The 17,848-nt window shown below is 40.2% G+C and overlaps 2 protein-coding genes across 3 annotated transcripts; both read right to left on the minus strand.

The window, feature by feature from the left end:
* Positions 1-2,549: 2,549 nt before the first annotated feature.
* On the minus strand, positions 2,550-12,605 carry LOC135531418 (uncharacterized). Its single transcript, XM_064959461.1, has 15 exons — positions 12,392-12,605; positions 11,337-11,399; positions 11,178-11,201; positions 10,890-10,937; positions 7,076-7,123; positions 6,860-6,910; positions 6,708-6,764; positions 5,820-5,912; positions 5,639-5,657; positions 5,499-5,530; positions 5,284-5,388; positions 5,000-5,028; positions 4,830-4,896; positions 4,473-4,513; positions 2,550-4,328 (listed from the first exon to the last, which is right to left on the minus strand). Exons 1-15 carry the CDS (start codon positions 12,603-12,605, stop codon positions 4,236-4,238), a joined length of 984 nt encoding a protein of 327 aa, XP_064815533.1. The 3' UTR covers positions 2,550-4,235.
* Positions 12,606-13,729: 1,124 nt separating this feature from the next.
* LOC135531412 (uncharacterized) lies at positions 13,730-16,863 on the minus strand. 2 transcript variants are annotated; one of them, XM_064959450.1, is made up of 6 exons: positions 16,645-16,863; positions 16,259-16,285; positions 15,234-15,518; positions 14,667-14,954; positions 14,324-14,442; positions 13,730-13,968 (listed from the first exon to the last, which is right to left on the minus strand). In XM_064959450.1, the coding sequence occupies exons 1-6, from the start codon at positions 16,700-16,702 to the stop codon at positions 13,819-13,821; spliced, it is 927 nt and encodes a 308-aa protein (XP_064815522.1). In that variant the 5' UTR covers positions 16,703-16,863; the 3' UTR covers positions 13,730-13,818. The 2 variants fall into 2 exon arrangements, with proteins under 2 accessions (XP_064815522.1, XP_064815521.1); XM_064959449.1 differs by having other exon boundaries at positions 13,875-14,442.
* Positions 16,864-17,848: the final 985 nt, after the last annotated feature.

A 17,848-nucleotide genomic window follows, 5' to 3' on the forward strand; every position in this document is an offset into this window, starting at 1 on the left:
CGCAGAACCAACATTTCCATGTAAATGCAACTGGTATCTTAGTGGAAGACACACAAAGAATGCAGTTTGCTTCACTGTCAGGAGTTACACTGCTCTTTAATTAATAATATACATGAGAAGAATATTGAACTAACAAATGAAAATGGCAGACACTGCTCTTTGCTTTGGTATTACCCTGCCATTTGCAACATATCATGCCAAGGAAGAAGGCAGTAACTGCTGTTTAAGGGTCAATGGTCATGTCAGAGGTCAGGGTCAACATGAATATAATATTAACTAATAGTAAGGCAACAGATCACCACATCTCAAATGATCTCCCCATAATTCATTTGACTCAATACCAACGATATAGCTGTACACAGTGTATATATACTAGTGCAAGAGTTGGATCAGAGGAATAACTCACAGCAAAGGAGGAGGATCAAAAACAGATAACGAGCCAGATCAGGGGTGAATAACGCAATGTTTCAGAGAAACAGACTATCACAAACTACATAATAAGTACTGTGTCTGCGACTGAGAGAATGTATTTAATAGAGAGGAAGACGAGGAGCCTGCTCACAGGAAACCACAACGAAAGTCCATCAACTGGTGTGATTAGAGGTAAATGTCTCCTGCTCCTAACATGAGCCAAAACCATTTGCTTATCTGTCAGAGGATATAACTATATTTTATCCAGGCTTTCTTTTTAACTACACTGCACAATAAAAAGCAGGTTTCATGTACAACAACAGTATATATTGCCAACATCCAAAAGTAAGAAACAAGAAACAGTCTTGCTGTGTCTCCATTAGAGGCAATATTTTTCCTGTCTACTGTAGTTATTAGCTTAATAAGATAATAGAGGTGCAGATACATAAGCAGTAAACAACAACACTGAATATTTCCATGGAAATATAACATGACAAGTGGGGTTTCATCACTGGTGAGATGCTTGTTGTAATGGTCAGAAGCATGAATACATTTCTCATAATGGTGATTTTGGAGGGTGAATTTAGTTGAGTTTTTTTTATAACTTGCTAAAATTGTCTGGTAAAGTATTTGAATAGTTTCAGTTAGATGTATCTGAGGTTTGGTTCAACAGTACTTCTGTCAATCTCCTCAACACAACTAGTCTCTGAAATATGATAAGCTGAAGTTTCAGAAGGACAGGATGCGGCAAGAGTCTCGTCTAACTTTCCACCCGACTGTGGTGTGTGTGTGTGGGTGCGTGTGCATGTGTGCACTCGTGCACCTGATTGCAGGTGTGGATACGTGGCAGCACACACTTACTGGTTGGTATGTGATCTGTAGACTGTGTGACTGCTGCAGGAGAATGCAGGCCACTTTGCCTCCCTCGCAGTAGAACCAAACCACAGTACAGATAATCTATAAATTGTCCTTTGAATAATATTTTTAGTCCAGGACTAAGCATTATCTGTCTCTGGGAAAATCAGGGGAGAAGGGCCTTGGTCCGGCAGGTGACCAAGAACCTGATGGTCACTCTGACAGAGCACCAGAGTTCCTCTGTGGAGATGGGTGAACCATCCAGACAGACAACCATCTTTGCAGCACTCCACCAATCAGGCCTTTATGGTAGAGTAGCCAGACAGAAGCCACTGCTCAGTAAACGGCACATGACAGCCAGCTTAGTTTGCCAAACAGCACCTTAAGGACTCTCAGACCATGAGAAACAAGATTCTCTGGTCTGATGAAACCAATATTGAAGTCTTTGGCATGAATGCCAAGCATCACGTCTGGAGGAAACCTTGCACAATACCTATGGTGAAGCATGGTGGTGGCAACATCATGCCGTGGGAATGTGTTTCAGCAGCAGGGACTGGGACACTAGTCAGGATCGAGGGAAAGATGAACAGAGCAAAGTACAGAGAGATTATTGACAAAAACCTCCTCCAGAGTACTCAGGACCTCAGACTGGGGCGAAGGTTTACCTTCCACTAGGATAAGGACCTTAAGCACACATCCAAGACAGGGCAGGAGTGGCTTTGGGACAAGTCTCTGAATGTCCTTGAGCGGCCCAGCCAGAACCCGGACTTGAACCCGATCAAACATCTCTGGAGAGATCTGATAATAGCTGTGCAGCGATGCTCCCCATCCAGCCTAACAGAGCTTGAGACGTTCTGGAAAGAATGGGAGAAACTCCCCAAATACAGGTGTGCCAAGCTTGTAGCACCATACCCAAGAAGACTTGAGGCTGTAATTGCTGCCAAAGGTGCTTCAGAAAAGTACTGAGTAATGGGTCTGAATACTTTTTTAAATCTAATGTTCAGTTTGTCTAAAAATCTGTTTTTCCTCTGTCATTATGTGTAGATTAATGGGGGGGACTAATTAATACATTTTAGAATAAGGATAATTGTGGAAAAAGTCAAGGGGTCTGAATACTTTCCAAATGCACTGTATCTGGACTGAAAGAAAAATAGCACCTTGATCTTTACCACTGGCCAGAAAATGTGACATTTACATTTTGTACATATTTTTTGCATTATCTTGAATAATCAAGATCAAAATCAAATCATGTAAAATACTAGCAAAGATGAGGGAATGGTTGTATTCAATTTATTCTTCTTACTTTTTTGTTTTACAGACGAGACCATTTCAAATGGAGCAAAATACATAGGATTTGTATTTACTGTAACTTAAAGGTCTCATTGAAGAGGGATTTATTTTATATTTTATTTTATTTCACCTTTATTTAACCAGGTAGGCCAGTTGAGAACAAGTTCTCATTTACAACTGCGACTTGGCCAAGATAAAGCCAAGCAGTGCAACAAAAACAAAAACACAGTTACACATAAACAAACGTACAGTCAATAACACAATAGAAATATCTATGCACAGTGTGTACAGTGTATATGGGAGCGGAGGGGGAGCCACCCCTTTTCAACAAACAAAGCCATCACCATAATCCCTGACCGCTGGGCTCAAGTGTGCATCGAAACAGAATGTAAGCTCATGGTAACTGGAAAACAATGTAATGAAGTTGTGTTCTCACACCATTTACATCTTAACCACTCTGCAGTCATTGGACTTCAATGCTAGAATGTGTCTACAACACTGCACATTGTAGGAGCGACTGATGTTCTGAGTAAGTTTAAATTAATCTGGGAACATGGAAAATAACAAGTAAACATGGAGAAATTTGGAGATTTGAATAGCATTTAGGTCATCTTAAGCATTTAGGTCATACCACTTTGGATCTTAATGACTTAATTTCAATGAATTTATCTTAATTTCCTATTTACCTGTTTTTTTGCATTGTGTGAATGTTATATATTTATTGATTTTTAATTGTCTGTATCTATCGATTTTGATCACAAATATATTTTATTTAGTAAATTTTATCAAACCATTATGGAAGGAGGTATCACACAGATGACAGAATATATATAAATACAGTGTATATTTATTTGGGCATTTACTTAAAAATATTTAAAGGGGAGTATGCCCCGGACACCTCCAAAATCCCCAAATAAAAATACTAACATATTAACAGATATTATGGATAGGCATGTAACACAATCCAGGTTTCAATATGTGATACAGTAAATTACGTCAGTTCCAAGCATTTTGAGGGCCCTAAGCGAGATTTGCCCACCTCACTGACAAAACATTTTAGTGGCCCCGCTCATGGCGGCGAAGAGAAACATTTGGAGCTTTAAAGTTAATGTCCTGCAATTCTACTCATTTTGCCATGGGGCGGAGAGAACTTAATGTCCTGCAATTCAACACAGTATGCCATTGTCGCTGAAATAATAACATTCGGTTTTAAAGCTAATTTACTGCAATTCTAAACATTTGCCATGACTTATGCTATATTCATTTGATATCTGAGTGAGAGTGACTAACAAAATTATTGGGGGCCCCCTGGGCAGTAATTCAGCGATTACTACAATGCTTAGATAGCTGGCGAGACTAACTGGGCCTAGCAATCTATAAAATCTTAGCTGTCATGGGATTTATTGAGTGACTGTCAGTGACTGACATAACAAGTGAAAAACTTCTGACGAAGAACCACATTTCGAAACTGCACGTTGTGTATTCTACTATCCTACGGTTGTTTTTGGAGGGGGGAGGGGCCTCTAGCGGCTGCTTACTGTATGTCGCTTATAAACAGAAACGGCACTGTGGTAGATGTTTTAGCTACTTATTTAAAGTAACATGATGTGTGATAAATAAAGGACATCCTGATAGAAACCACTTTTCTGTGAGACATACAGAGAGCCAGTGGTGTAGTTTCAGTGTGTCTGCAGAAGACTGTAAAACCCATCCGGCTGGGCTGAGGTTTCTGGTCTGTCGGGGATTGAGCTGTATACATGGTACATATCAGACTAGAGAAAATAAACAAGCAGTTTAGCATCAGTCCTTTAATTCTACAGTACTGTAAATGTAATGTAATTTAAAAGGATGTAACATCAATCTGAAACTGAGAGCCGTTCACATTCACCAAACACAGTGGGTGATTCTGAACTTACATTGTCGTTTTCAGATGACTTTCCATTTTCTTCAAAATGACCTGTACAACACAGAGGGATCCTGAGTGAGTGAGTGAGTGAGTGAGTGAGTGAGTGAGTGAGTGAGTGAGTGAGTGTGTGGTTGCATGTCACTTTGCTGTACTTAATATCCCTTCACACTTCTCCTCCTGACTCAAACCATCCTGTAGACCTACAGCTCTATTCTCATGCTCTAACACATTATCTTATGTATAACTTATACACATACATGCTTACTGATATGACTACCTCAGACCAACAAACAAGCCTAAACAACTTTGAGTCCTATAAAAAGCCCTACATGTTATGAAACATTAGGACAGAGTTAAATAGACAAACCTAATGGTAAAGTTCTGGATGGTACAGAAGTGACCAGGCTGTAGACCCCTGCATTCTCTGAATCAGCCTGGAGGAAAGAGAAAGATCCTTATTATCCCTCAGACTGTCTGTCAGACTGTCTGATACAAGTTTGTATCTATATCCAAGGCTATTATTTGTGCTGTACTTACATCTTCATTTGCAGATTGCTGCACAGGACCTGCATTTCACAGAGAGAGACAAAGCCACAAGTAAGAGGTTGGGGGGGGGGGGTCAGAAGAAGTGAAAATAACAGGGCTTGATGTCACTTCACACTTCTCCTCCTGACTCAAACCACCCTGGAGACTGACAGCTCTGTTCTCACGCTTTCAAGATGCTCTGACTAAAAATGTAAGTTAGTAAGGTTGGCATTGAGTGATTAAGTGTTATTGTGCTGAGGGTCCCAAATTCAGGAGACATTCTGTTACAAACTCACCTGAGTGCAAAAACGTGAACGGTACAGAGGTGATGAGAGAATAGATCCCAGCATCCCTTGAATCCAACATGACTGCACTGCTCATAGCTCCCATCACCAAATCACCTACAATGGAAACAAAATTAAAAATTAAATTAGGATAAGTGTTTGGACATGCATATGTGTAGTTGTGTTTGTAGTGTGTGTATGTTTGATGTATTTTGTTTGGAACATACATTGTCTGTGATCATCCTGTCTGGCTGTAGGTCTGTACAACATAAACGTATCAGAAGGTTGTGGTAAGAACATCTCATCATGGACAATACAGAACTAAAGGTTGATACAATCTGCATCATATTCACAAGGGAATTCTTACCTCAGAGAATTGGTTTTCTCTGAAAAACAAATGAGGCTAAATGAATGATATTGAATATAGCCTACACTACACAATATCACCAAAAGGAGTTGAAAGATGAACCCATGTCAAAGGCACTTACATTAATATGAGAAGGAAAATGTTTGCAAGTTATTTGTTATGCAGAATCAGAAGTACTCACTGGTCCTCCTGCAGAGATAGACAACTGTCAATCCCATCAGGAACACGCCCACTCCAGAAGCCACACCCACTGCTGCCTGCCATAGTTGCACCGCTGTTTGGTGACATGATGTCATCAGGAGAGGTCATTAGCTCTTAATCCAAATGTAAATACTTCAATTGTAGACAGGTGTTAGAATACCACTTTATTAGTAGTCTTTGTAAACGTTTCTGTTTTCATATATGTGAGAAAAGACAGCTAGTCAGCTAAGCGTTTTACATTTGAGTCTGTGAAGGAAAATGTTATGTTTGTGCTTTTCTAATAACCAATTGGACTGGGTCCATGCAACTGACTGATTGATCGTGACTGGGAGGAATCCTCACTATCAGTGCGCCGAGAACATTGTTTTGAAAACCAAAAGGGGTGTCTCAGTTTCAAGGTCTCAGCTTGAAGAGAAGAAGCTTCGTGAGGCATTGGTTGGTCACAGGCATGAACCAAACGTTAATGATGAATTAATTATGAATTATGAATAAGCTAAATCTTGCAAATATAACTAGTCTGTTTAAGCAGTATATAAGACAACTAATGGGACATCCCGGTGGAGCTCCTGACCAACGTGTACTATGGTACATTAAGTTTGCCTCTCCAGCTTGTTGATAATAAATAATTATTCATTTAATATTGACTTCAGGTGTCCCTGATGGTAATTTCCGCGACAAGTAATTTAGCAGAGGCTCTTATCAAGAGAGACTTACGTGTATTCATTTGAAGATAGATTGGTGAGGCAACAACATATCACAATCACAACAAGTACATTTTCCCTCAACAAAGTAGTTATCAGCAAAGTCAGAGCTAGCAGAAAAAGACAAGTGCACTTTTGCTGTGGAATTACTAAATAAGGACACTTACCCCAAACTCTTTTTTGACTGTTTGAATTCACAACGCTGTCTGTGGAGCTTTGACCTCCTGTGCGCATAAAAGATAGAGACAGTTTGTTAACAGTTAACACACATCACAACTTAGTCAACACCAATAAACAAAAATCGTGTGGCCATACTCACTTTCAGTTGGACTCGGTGTGTCAGTTGTCAAAGTAGGACTAACAGTCAAATCTGGTGCAAAGCAAAGTCATTGGATCTGGTTATACAATAAGGTATCTTTAACCTCATTTCTAGTAATTAGGCACATTTGTGATTCAAAAAATGTATACAAAGACCTGGGTAAGATAAAATCATTAAATTATTTTCAGTTTTACTAACTAAAGATGACCAACACACCTGATGTAGGATTCACTGCTGTGCTGGGGGCCAAAGGAGAGGTCAAACCTGGTGAGAAGAGATGAGAAGAGAAATGTACATTTGTTTCATATCAAATAAAATAGTTTTTTTTGTCACATGCTCTGAATACAACAGGTGATGAAACACTTACCTTTAAAACACTGCATTGCTGAAAGTAAGAAAATATTTGCTAAAAAACTCTAAATAAATCAAATAAAGACATTTAAATAAGTGACAATAAAATAACAATAACGAGGCTTTCAAGTGGGTCAGAAGTTCACATACACTAAGTTGACTGTGCCTTTAAACAGCTTTGAAAATTCCAGAAAATGATGCCATGGCTTTAGAAGCTTCTGATTAGCTAATTGACATCATCTGGGTCAATTGGAGGTGTACCTGTGGATGTATTACAAGGCCTACCTTCAAACTCAGTGCCTCTTTGCTTGACATCATTGGAAAAGCAAAAGAAATCAGCCAAGACCTTAAAAAAAATTGGAGACCTTCACAAGTCTGGATCATCCTTGGGAGCAATTTCCAAACCCCTGAAGGTACCACGTTCATCTGTACAAGTAATAGTACGCAAGTATAAACACCATGGGACCACACAGCCGTCATACCGCTCAGGAAGGAGACACATTCGGTCTCCTGGAGATGAACGTACTTTGGTGCGAAAAGTGTAAATCAATCCCAGAACAACAGCAAAGGACCTTGTGAAGATGCTGGAGAAAACAGGTACAAAATAATATTTATCCACAGTAAAATGAGTCCTATATCAACATAACCTGAAAGGCCGCTCAGCAAGGAAGAAGCCATTACTCCAATAACGCCATAAAAAAGCCAGACTATGGTTTGCAACTGCACATGGGGAGTTTGTAAAATATCCCCTGGTCTGATGAAAAAAATTTAACTGTTTGGCCATAATGACCATCGTTATGCACATACACTGAATACAAAAGGTGTTACAATACAACCTTACCATGAAACACTTACAATCAACAATGCATTGTTTTAATGTAAGAAAATATTTGCTACCTTTGTTTAATTTTTTCAATAATTAAAAATAAAAAAACATTTTCAAAAGCAACACAATAACATAACAATAGCGAGGCAATATAAAGGAGGATATTCAGGTAGTATGTAGACGTAGGAAGGTGTAAAGTGACTATTTATAGGTAATAAACAGAGTAGCAGCAGAATAAAAAAGGGGGTCAATGCAAATAGTCTGGTTAGCCATTTCATTAACTCTTCAGCAGTCTTATAGCTTGGGGGTAGAAGCTGTTAAGGAGCCTTTTGGACCTGGACTTGGCAATCCAGTACCACTTGCCATGCAGTAGCAGAGAGAACAGTTCATGACTTGGGTGGCTGGAGTCTTTGACAATTTTAAGGGCCTTGCTCTGACCCCGCCTGATATAGATGTCCTGGATGGCAGGAATCTTGTCCCAAGAGATGGCCTGGGCCGTACGGACTAACCTCTGCGGTCGGATGCCGATTAGTTGCCAATCCAAGCGGTGATGCAATCAGTCAGGATGCTCTCTATGGTGCAGCTCTATAACTTTTTGAGGCTCTGAGGACCCATGCCAAATCTTTTCGGTCTCCTGAGAGGGGATAGGCATTGTCAGGCCGCCTTCACGACTGTCTTGCTGTGTTTGGACCATGATAGTTTGTTAGTGATGTGGACACAAAGGAAGTTGAAGCTCTCGAACTACAGCCCTGTCGATGTGAATGGGGGGGCTGAGGAAGCGCTTGTTGTCTTGGCATCACACTGCCAGGTCTCTGACCTCCTCCCTATAGGCTGTCTCATCATTGTCACCATTGTGTCGTCGGCAAAGTTAATGACGGTGTTGGAGACGTGCATGACCACGCAGACGTGGGTGAACAGGTAGTACATGAGGGGACTCAACACGCACATTTGACTTCCCCCTGTGTTGAGTATCAATGAGGCAGATTTTTTTGTTGCCTACCCTTACAACCTTGGGGCGGCTCATCAGGAAGTCCAGGATCCAGTTGCAGAGGGAGGATTTTAGGCCCTGGGTACTTAGCTTAGTGATGAGCTTTAAGGGGAACTATGGTGTTGAACGCTGAGCTTTAGTCAACAAACAGCATTCTCACGTAGGTGTTCCTTTTGTCCAGGTGGGAAAATGCGGTGTGGAGACGGTGGGATGATGGTGTTGATGTGAGCCATGACCAGCTTTTGAAAGCACGTCATGGCTACCGATGTGAGTGCTACTGGCCAGTAGTTATTTCTGTACAGCACTTTGAGATATCAGCTGATGTACGAAGGGCTATATAAACACATTTGATTTGATTTGATTAAGCAGGTTACCTTGGCATTCTTGGGCACAGGGACTATGGTGGTCTGCTTGAACATGTCGTTATTACAGACTCGGTCAGGGAGAGGTTGAAAATGTTAGTGAAGACACTTGCCAGTTGGTCAGTGCATGTTCTCAATATGCATTCTGGAAATCCGTGTGGCCCTGCAGCCTTGTGAATGTTGACCTGTTTAAATGTCTTACTCACATCAGCTACGGAGAGCGTGATCTCACAGTCGTCCGAAACAGCTGGCGATCTCATGCATGGTTCAGTGTTGCTTGCCTTGAAGCAAGCATAGAAGGGTTTAGCTCGTTTGGTAGGCTTTCTTCACTGGGAAGCGCACAGTTGGATTTCCCTTTGTAATCCGTAGAAGAATTGTTTGCAAGCCTGCTTTATCTGCCGAGCATCAGAGCCAGTGTAGTTGAATTCAATCTTAGCCCTGTATTAATGCTTTGCCTGTTTGGTGGTTTGTCGGAGGGCATAGGGGGATTTCTTATAAGCATCCGGATTAGTGTCATGCTCCTTGAAAGAGGCAGCTCGAGCTTTTTGCTCAGTGCGGATGTTGCCTGAAATCCACGGCTTCTGGGTGGCATATGTACGTTCAGATGAAGTCGGTGATTGATGTGGTATACTCCACAATGCCATTGGATGAATCCCAAAACATATTCCAGTCTGTGCTAGAAAAACAGTCCTTGAGCTTAGCATGCGTGTCATCTGACCACTTCAGTATTGAGCGAGTCACTGGTAAGTCCTGATTGAGTTTTTATTTTGCAGTCACGAAAACGGCGACAACGGCGACAAATATTCCAAATTAGCTCAATAATATCGACAGAAACATGGCAAACATTGTTTACAATCAATCCTCAAGGTGTTTTTCAAATATCTATTCGATAATATATCCACCGGGACAATTCGTTTTTCAGTCAGACCGATTTGAATAATGGCTACCTCTGTATTTTACGCTAGAATCTCTCTGGAAGCATCAGGTGACCAGTTGCGCAATGTAGCCGCTTACGGGTATTCTTCAACATAAATGCGTAAAACTACATAACAATGCTGTAGACACCTTGGGGAATACGGAGAAAAAGTAATCTGGTTGATAGCCCATTCACTGCTCAATAGGGACGCATTGGAACGCAGCGCTTTCAAAACATGAGGCACTTCCGGATTGGATTTTTCTCAGGTTTTCGCCTGCAACATCAGTTCTGTTATACTCACAGACAATATTTTTACAGTTTTGGAAACTTTAGAGTGTTTTCTATCCTAAGCTGTCAATTATATGCATATTCTAGCATCTTGTCCTGACAAAATATCCCGTTTACTACGGGAACGTTATTTTTCGAAAAATGAAAATACTGCCCCCTAGTCACAAAAGGGTTTAATTAATGAAATATCAACATCCTTTTTTAATCAGGGGAAATTTGTGAGTTAAAACCTGGGTTCAATAAAGCTAGTCAATTTGTTTAGGTCCTATCTGCTAACTAGAGAAAGATGACCAACTCACCTGATGTAGGATTCACTGCTGTGCTGGGGGTCAAAGGAGAGGTCAAACCTGGTGAAAGGAGATTACACAATAACAAATGTAAATTCATTTAATTTATTAGGTCATTCAATAAGCAGAAAGAGAGAAGTACACTACACATTACCTACAAATCAGATGGACTAAAAGTGCACAAATCTAGACAAAATTACAGCAGCTATGAATGGGTCAATTCATAAATCAGATGGAGCTTTAGTGAATTAATGTAAACAAAAAATATACATGTCAGTTAAAATGAGTGGATCTACTTACTGGTAGTTGGTCTCACTGTGGTGTCTAGGATCAAAGTAGAAGTAACAGTCAAAACTAGTGGGAAGCAATATGATGACACAAGAATAAGATAAAGCATTAATCTAAACCCTTGACTACAATTGGTATTTGCAGAGATGGTCAATTAGAGGCCCAACACACCTTCTGTAGGACTCACTGTCGTGCTGTGAGGCAAAGTAGATCTAGGATCTGGAGTCAAACCCACTGAGAAAACACATTAATGAAATTAGCATTTTATTCATGATATATTAATATTAATGATCATCATGGTGTTGTTGGCCTTTGAAATACCTTCATGACTTGTCTATTCAAAGTGGGAAAAGAAGGACTATAAAATCACTACGGACAGATTGCTTCCTGCCCTGGTAGATTATATTTCTCCTCATTATAGAGATGATAAGACCAATTCATAAGGTGATCAAGTCTTTCAGGACAGATAAGGTGTTGATTGTTGTTATCAGCTTCCTAGAATAAGGTCCCCATGTAACTAACAGCTGAAGCTGAACAGTGTACAGACATGATCTAAACACTGAACCAGTTCAAAAAATAATTTGTAATTCTTGTGGAAATGATTCCAGGCGTTGGTGATGAGACTGGTTTCATATCTATGAACAAATTACATAAGGTTTCTACTGTAAAGTATTCTTAACAACATCCTCCATCTTCAACACAATGAACTACAGAGAAAGACATTCTAACAGCTACACATTACCAAAGCTAACCCCCTTTTGTCTCCCTGCTGTAGAGGTTGTCTGTGTAGTTGTTGGATCAATGATGTGAACTCCCACTAGATTTACAACCACTTTGGGTTTGGAATGGGGGTCTGTAGTTTGTGGGCCAGAATGTTATTTGGTGGCAGTAGCTCCCTGCCCTCCCTCATCCTCAGGGGGCATTCCCCCAACTGGTCACACCCAAGAGGAAGACCGAGAGCCAGGTGGTCCGGCCAGTTGGGGGACGACCTACACAACCTGGGACTCAACACCAGATCAGCCTGGAACCTGGCCCAGAATAAGACAGTGTAGAGATCCATATGTCAAGGTGCTGTGCTCGAAGGAGCGAGCGAAGAGTGAGTGAGGGATGGAGGGACGGAGGGACGGAGGGTCAGAATGAATATAGTCATACTAAAAAATGTAAGGGGAGTCAGAACATGAAGACCTGCTGCACTGATTATTATTATTGTATAGATAATGACTCACATGTAAAGCTGTTCCAATCACTGCGTGGAGAGAGAGAGTTTGGTCCTGAGCTCGCTCTGTAGTCACAGCTCACCTCCTTACGCCTCACTGACTGTAGACAACTGATCAGATCACTCTCAGCCGCAGAGAATTGACAGAACCAGCATTCGGAATCTTTGTGTTTCTTCTTCCTGATTTGTGCTCTAAAAAAGACACTTACTCTTCTCTCCAACATACAGGTTACAGGTGGTGTCATTACTGACAGAGCCAGGAATTAAACAGGTGAGGATGAGGTTCCCTTTCAGACTGACTGTAATATTTGGTTTCTGACCTGTTGGGAGAGGACAACGACTTAATGAAGTACAAGGCACACTATTCTGCACACAACAATATACTGTAGAGCCCGCAGTCTTTCACTATGCAAAGTCAAATCATGATGGTGATAAACATGACATGGACTTATGAATTGTATAACTATTATGAATTAACTTGGACTGTGATTTAAAAACATGAATTAAAAATAATTGATTTGTTCAAAATAAGATAAAAATAGCATTTGCCCAACAGGCACAGACGTCAGTTCCACACCTAGTTTTGATTTACATTTGATTGAGTTGTCAACATTTCAGCCATGTCATGGGATTTAGGTTCAAGTTGGGTGAAAAATTGAGCCCAGGCTCTGTCGCAGCCGGCCGCGACCGGGAGGCCCATGGGGCGGCGCACAATTGGCCTAGCGTCGTCCGGGTTAGGGAGGGTTTGACCGGAAGGGATATCCTTGTCTCATCTCGCACTAGCGACTCCTGTGGCGGGCCGGGCGCAGAGCACGCTGACCAGGTTGGTAGGCGCACGGTGGTTCCTCCGACACATTGGTGCGGCTGGCTTCCGGGTTGGATGCAGGAGTGTGTGTGGAGGACGCATGGCTCTCGACCTTCGCCTCTCCCTAGTCCGTGCGGGAGTTGTAGCGATGAGACAAGACAGTAAAGATTAACAATTGGACACCACGAAATTGGGGAGAAAAAGGGGAGTAAAAATAATACAATTTTTACTTTATTTTTTAAGTTGGGTGAAAAAAAGACAAATTTCCCCCAAATTATTTCAGCAAATCCAATATATTTTCCACGTTGATTTAATGTCATCAGAAGGAAAAACATATTTATACATATATATTTTTTGTTGAAATGGCGTGAAAACAACATTGATTCAACCAGTTTTTGCCCATACCATTCTAAACTTACATTTTTTACATATAATACATATTTCTGTATTTGTTTGTGTAAGTATCTTACCAGTAATTATGTATTTATCACTGCGGGGAGACAGTGAGTGTGATCCTGTGTTCACTCTATAGTCACAGCTCACATCTCTCTCCAACTGCAGATGCCTGAACAGATCATTCTTAGTAACACTGAAGGTACAGAATAGTTTGGATGATGCTGCGTTAAATCTCCTCACCAAAACCTCTTTGTAGGCCTGAGGCTGGTCTCCAGTGTACAGGTTACAGCTATGACCATCACTGACAGACTCAGGAAGTACACAGGCAATAGTGATGTCATGAGAAGATTCGTCATTGACACTAATGTCTGGTTTCTGCAGTTTACCTGTGAGGAGGACACATCAATAACTGTCCATTACTTTAGCTTAATGAGAATACACACCTCTTTCTTTACCAGATAACGAAAAGAGTAAGAACTAAAGAGTCTGTATATGATAGCATGACATTACATATTCCAATCTGATTACAGTGAGCCAATCAGATCAGTGTATTCATAATAATAATACTATTTTACCAAGAATAGTGATAGGCGCAGGATGACTGTGCATCGATGGATAGTGATTCTCTACTGTGTAAAAACATCTCAGTTTGACCTCAGCAGGTAAACGTTCACCTGCCCACGAGAGCAGCTCAGCCCCCGTGAGTGACCTCATACAGGGTGAGGGTTTAGGATTTTTCACCTCTGTGTAGAAGAAACACTGAGCCACAGAGACAGATGGAGGAGAGTCACAGCTCAGCTGAACTGAGTCTCTCTCTCTGTTGACTGTAGAACTCACTGTCAGCCTGGGCTGAGGGAGGTCTGTAATATCAGAATCAGGAAGTAAACCACTCAACAGTTTGCTAAAATACATCGGATGAAATAATAAACCCTAAAATCTAAAAGTGCATAACTTCATCTCTTATTACTTCAGCCAGTATTTAAAATGTATATTATATAAATAATATAAAATAATCTGGTGTGTTAATCTTGGACCAGAATAGAAAAACACTGGGGTATAATAATACATAAACTACCCTGCTTACCCAGGAGAGTGACTGAGACAGGGTCACTGTAAGGAGAGTAGATAGACATCTCTACAGCATAGTAGATACATCTCATGTTGACCTTGGTGGTTGGACCATGACCTGCCCATTCAAGCAGCTTGGTCCCTGTGAGTGACTGCTGACAGGATGTAGGATATTGGAGATGTTGTCTTTCCGCTATGTAGAAGTAACACTGAGACACAGAGGTAGATTGAGAAGTGTGACATCTCAGCTGAACTGTGTCCGTATCCCTGATGACTTCAGGACTCACTGTCAGCTGAGGAGGGACTGTGAGTTCAGAGGGAAATAGTATGTTAATCTAATATTCAACAGATTACTATGTACATAAAATCTTCATGTGTAACAGACGTGAGCATTTCAAGAACATGACTCATCACACAAAGTACTTCTAGATTGTAAAAAGACAGTAAATAATTTTGTGAAACATTGTCTTTGAAATCAGAATGATATTGTTGCGTGTTAATGTATTGTTGCTGATTGAATCTCAGAATATGGTAATATGTAATAGGAGGGTTATGTTCACAATGATGTAAATAACCTGCTTACCTTGGACAGTTACTGAGCCAGGGTCACTGTGAGAGGATGGGGAAGAACTACCAATAGCGTAGTAGTAACATCTCACGTTGACCACAGCAGGTGAACGTTGATCTGACCACGAGAGGAGCTCAGTCCCTGTGAGTGTCTGCCGACAGGATGGTTTATCGTCTCCCTTCTCAGTGAAGAGATAACACTGAGTCACGGAGACGGATGGAGGAGTCTCACAGCTCAGCTGAACTGAGTCTCTCTCTCTGATGACTGCAGGACTCACCGTCAACCTGGGAAGAGGAGGGCCTGTAAGATCAGAAGAGAGGAGTATTTCAAATGTTTGACTTGTTTTGAGAAATGTACTAACAACCATTCAATTGGATTTAAATATGTCTATAAAATCAAGTAAATCTATCAACATTTAATGTCTAAAAACATTTATCTTCATGTTATTTAGACTAAAGGTTTTTGATAATAAGGCCCATTCCTACATATAATTATAGTATGTGAAGTATATATTGTTTTAAGTAGTGGCTTATTGCAACATACATAGAAATATTCCAGATTGTGTTGAGGAAGCTCTGAGAGGACAGAGGAACTGAGCATTTTGTTACTGGTTTGGGAAATCTACTGTCAGCCGTTAAACATAAAGCAATCACACTTTGTTTTCTCAGACCCTAGATCTTTGAGAATAATTCCCAGCGATAGTATGGTAGTATTTTTTTCATGCAATTACTCTTTGCAAAAAGTCAATATGGCAATGTGTTTCTAGATGACCAACTGAGCAGAACAGTGTTTGCAGTGTTTACAGCTATAGACATTAGTTTTACCCTGAATTTGGACAGAAGTAGGTTCACTGTATACAGATTTAAACTGCCAACCTTCAGCACTGTATTGTATTAATCATTTATCCGTAATTCCTTTTGAATTCATAGTGTCAGATGGATACGCTATCAGCTAATGTTATATTTGAATAATAAGAATATATACCATGATTATTATAATATTTTAACTGGGTAACTAAAAACTCAAATAATGATACTGACCTTGGGCTTTGATGGATTGGAACGTATCTAGAAATGATAAAATAGATTATCATCATCTGCCATTCAAAAAAATATGTTTTAACAGGAGACACCTGAACACTTCACACAAGTTGGTAAAGTAGCGTAATCTACTGTAATGCATTAATGGGGATCAAGCAGTGGTCATTCTTATCTGAACAAATTGTAAAATAATGATAGAGAGAAATAAATAAGATGATTGATGGAATAAGATATAAGACACTCATCATAGCCATGAGATTTAGAAATATCAAGAGTTCCTAAAGTAAAAGAGTAAAAAGTAAAAGACTAAAAGAGGGGAGAGAAGAAGAGGAATATCCTGTAGAACAAACAGATGATGAAACTGTAGAAATGTAGAAATAACTCACCAAAAAGGAGGATGACCAAGAACAGATGACCAGCCATATCAGGGATGAACAATGCCATTTGTCAGACAGCTACATACTGTTAGTCTGACTTCACAGTAAGGTATGACTGTGTCAGAGGATTGTTTAAATAGAGACGTAAATGTGGAGGTTGTGCACAGCAAAACCACAGAGAGGAGAAACCTAAACAACAGTCTCATACAGCAAGTGTGAGCTAATGTTGCAGAGGTAAGGTTATCTGAACAATCAGAATAATTTATCGGTCATACACTCTACTCCATATGCATTTGGACAGTGAAGCTAAACATATATATTTGGCTCTATACTCCAGTATTTTACATTTGGGATAGAACGTTTCATGTAAGGCGACAGTACAGAATTTACCCTTTATTTTAGGACATTTTCAAAAAGTTTTCATTCCCCTTGACTTTTTATTATTATTACTATTGTGTTACAGCCTGAATTCAAAATGTATTTAAAAAAACAAACATGTCTGAACCATCTGCACACAATACCCCATTATGACAAAGTGAAAACATGTTTTTTGTCATTTTTTGCAAATGTATTGAAAATTAAATACCAAAATATCTCATTTAGATAAGCATTTACACCCCTGAGTCAATACTTTGTAGAAGCACCTTTGGCAGCGATTACAGCTGTGAGTCTATCTGGGTCTCTAAGTCTCTAAGAGCTTTCCACACCTGGATTGTGCAACATTTGCACATTATTCTTTTCAAATTTCTTCAAGCTTGGTCCAATTGGTTGTTGATCATTGCCAGACAATAGTTTTCAGGTCTTGCCATAGATTTTCAAGTATATTCAAGTCAAAACTGTAACTCTGCCTTTCACTGTCTTCTTGGTAAGCAACTCCAGTGTAGATTTAGCCTTGTGTTTTAGGTTATTATCCTACTGAAAGATGAATTCATCTGGAAAGCTGAATCGACCAGGTTTTCCTCTAGGACTTTGCCTGTGTTCAGCTCCATTCTGTTTCTTTTCTGTCCTGAAAAACTCCCCAGTCCTTAATGAATACAAGTATACCCATAACATGATGCAGCCACCACTGTGCTTGAACATTTGGAGTGGTACTCAGTAACGTGTTGTATTAGATTTGCCCCAAATATAACATTTTGAGTACAGGACATAAAGTGAATTGCTTTGCCACATTTTTTGCAGTATTACTTTAGTGCCTTGATGCAAACAGGTACAG

The sequence above is a fragment of the Oncorhynchus masou genome, unplaced genomic scaffold (assembly GCF_036934945.1).
Source record: "Oncorhynchus masou masou isolate Uvic2021 unplaced genomic scaffold, UVic_Omas_1.1 unplaced_scaffold_1583, whole genome shotgun sequence".
Lineage (NCBI taxonomy): Eukaryota > Metazoa > Chordata > Actinopteri > Salmoniformes > Salmonidae > Oncorhynchus > Oncorhynchus masou.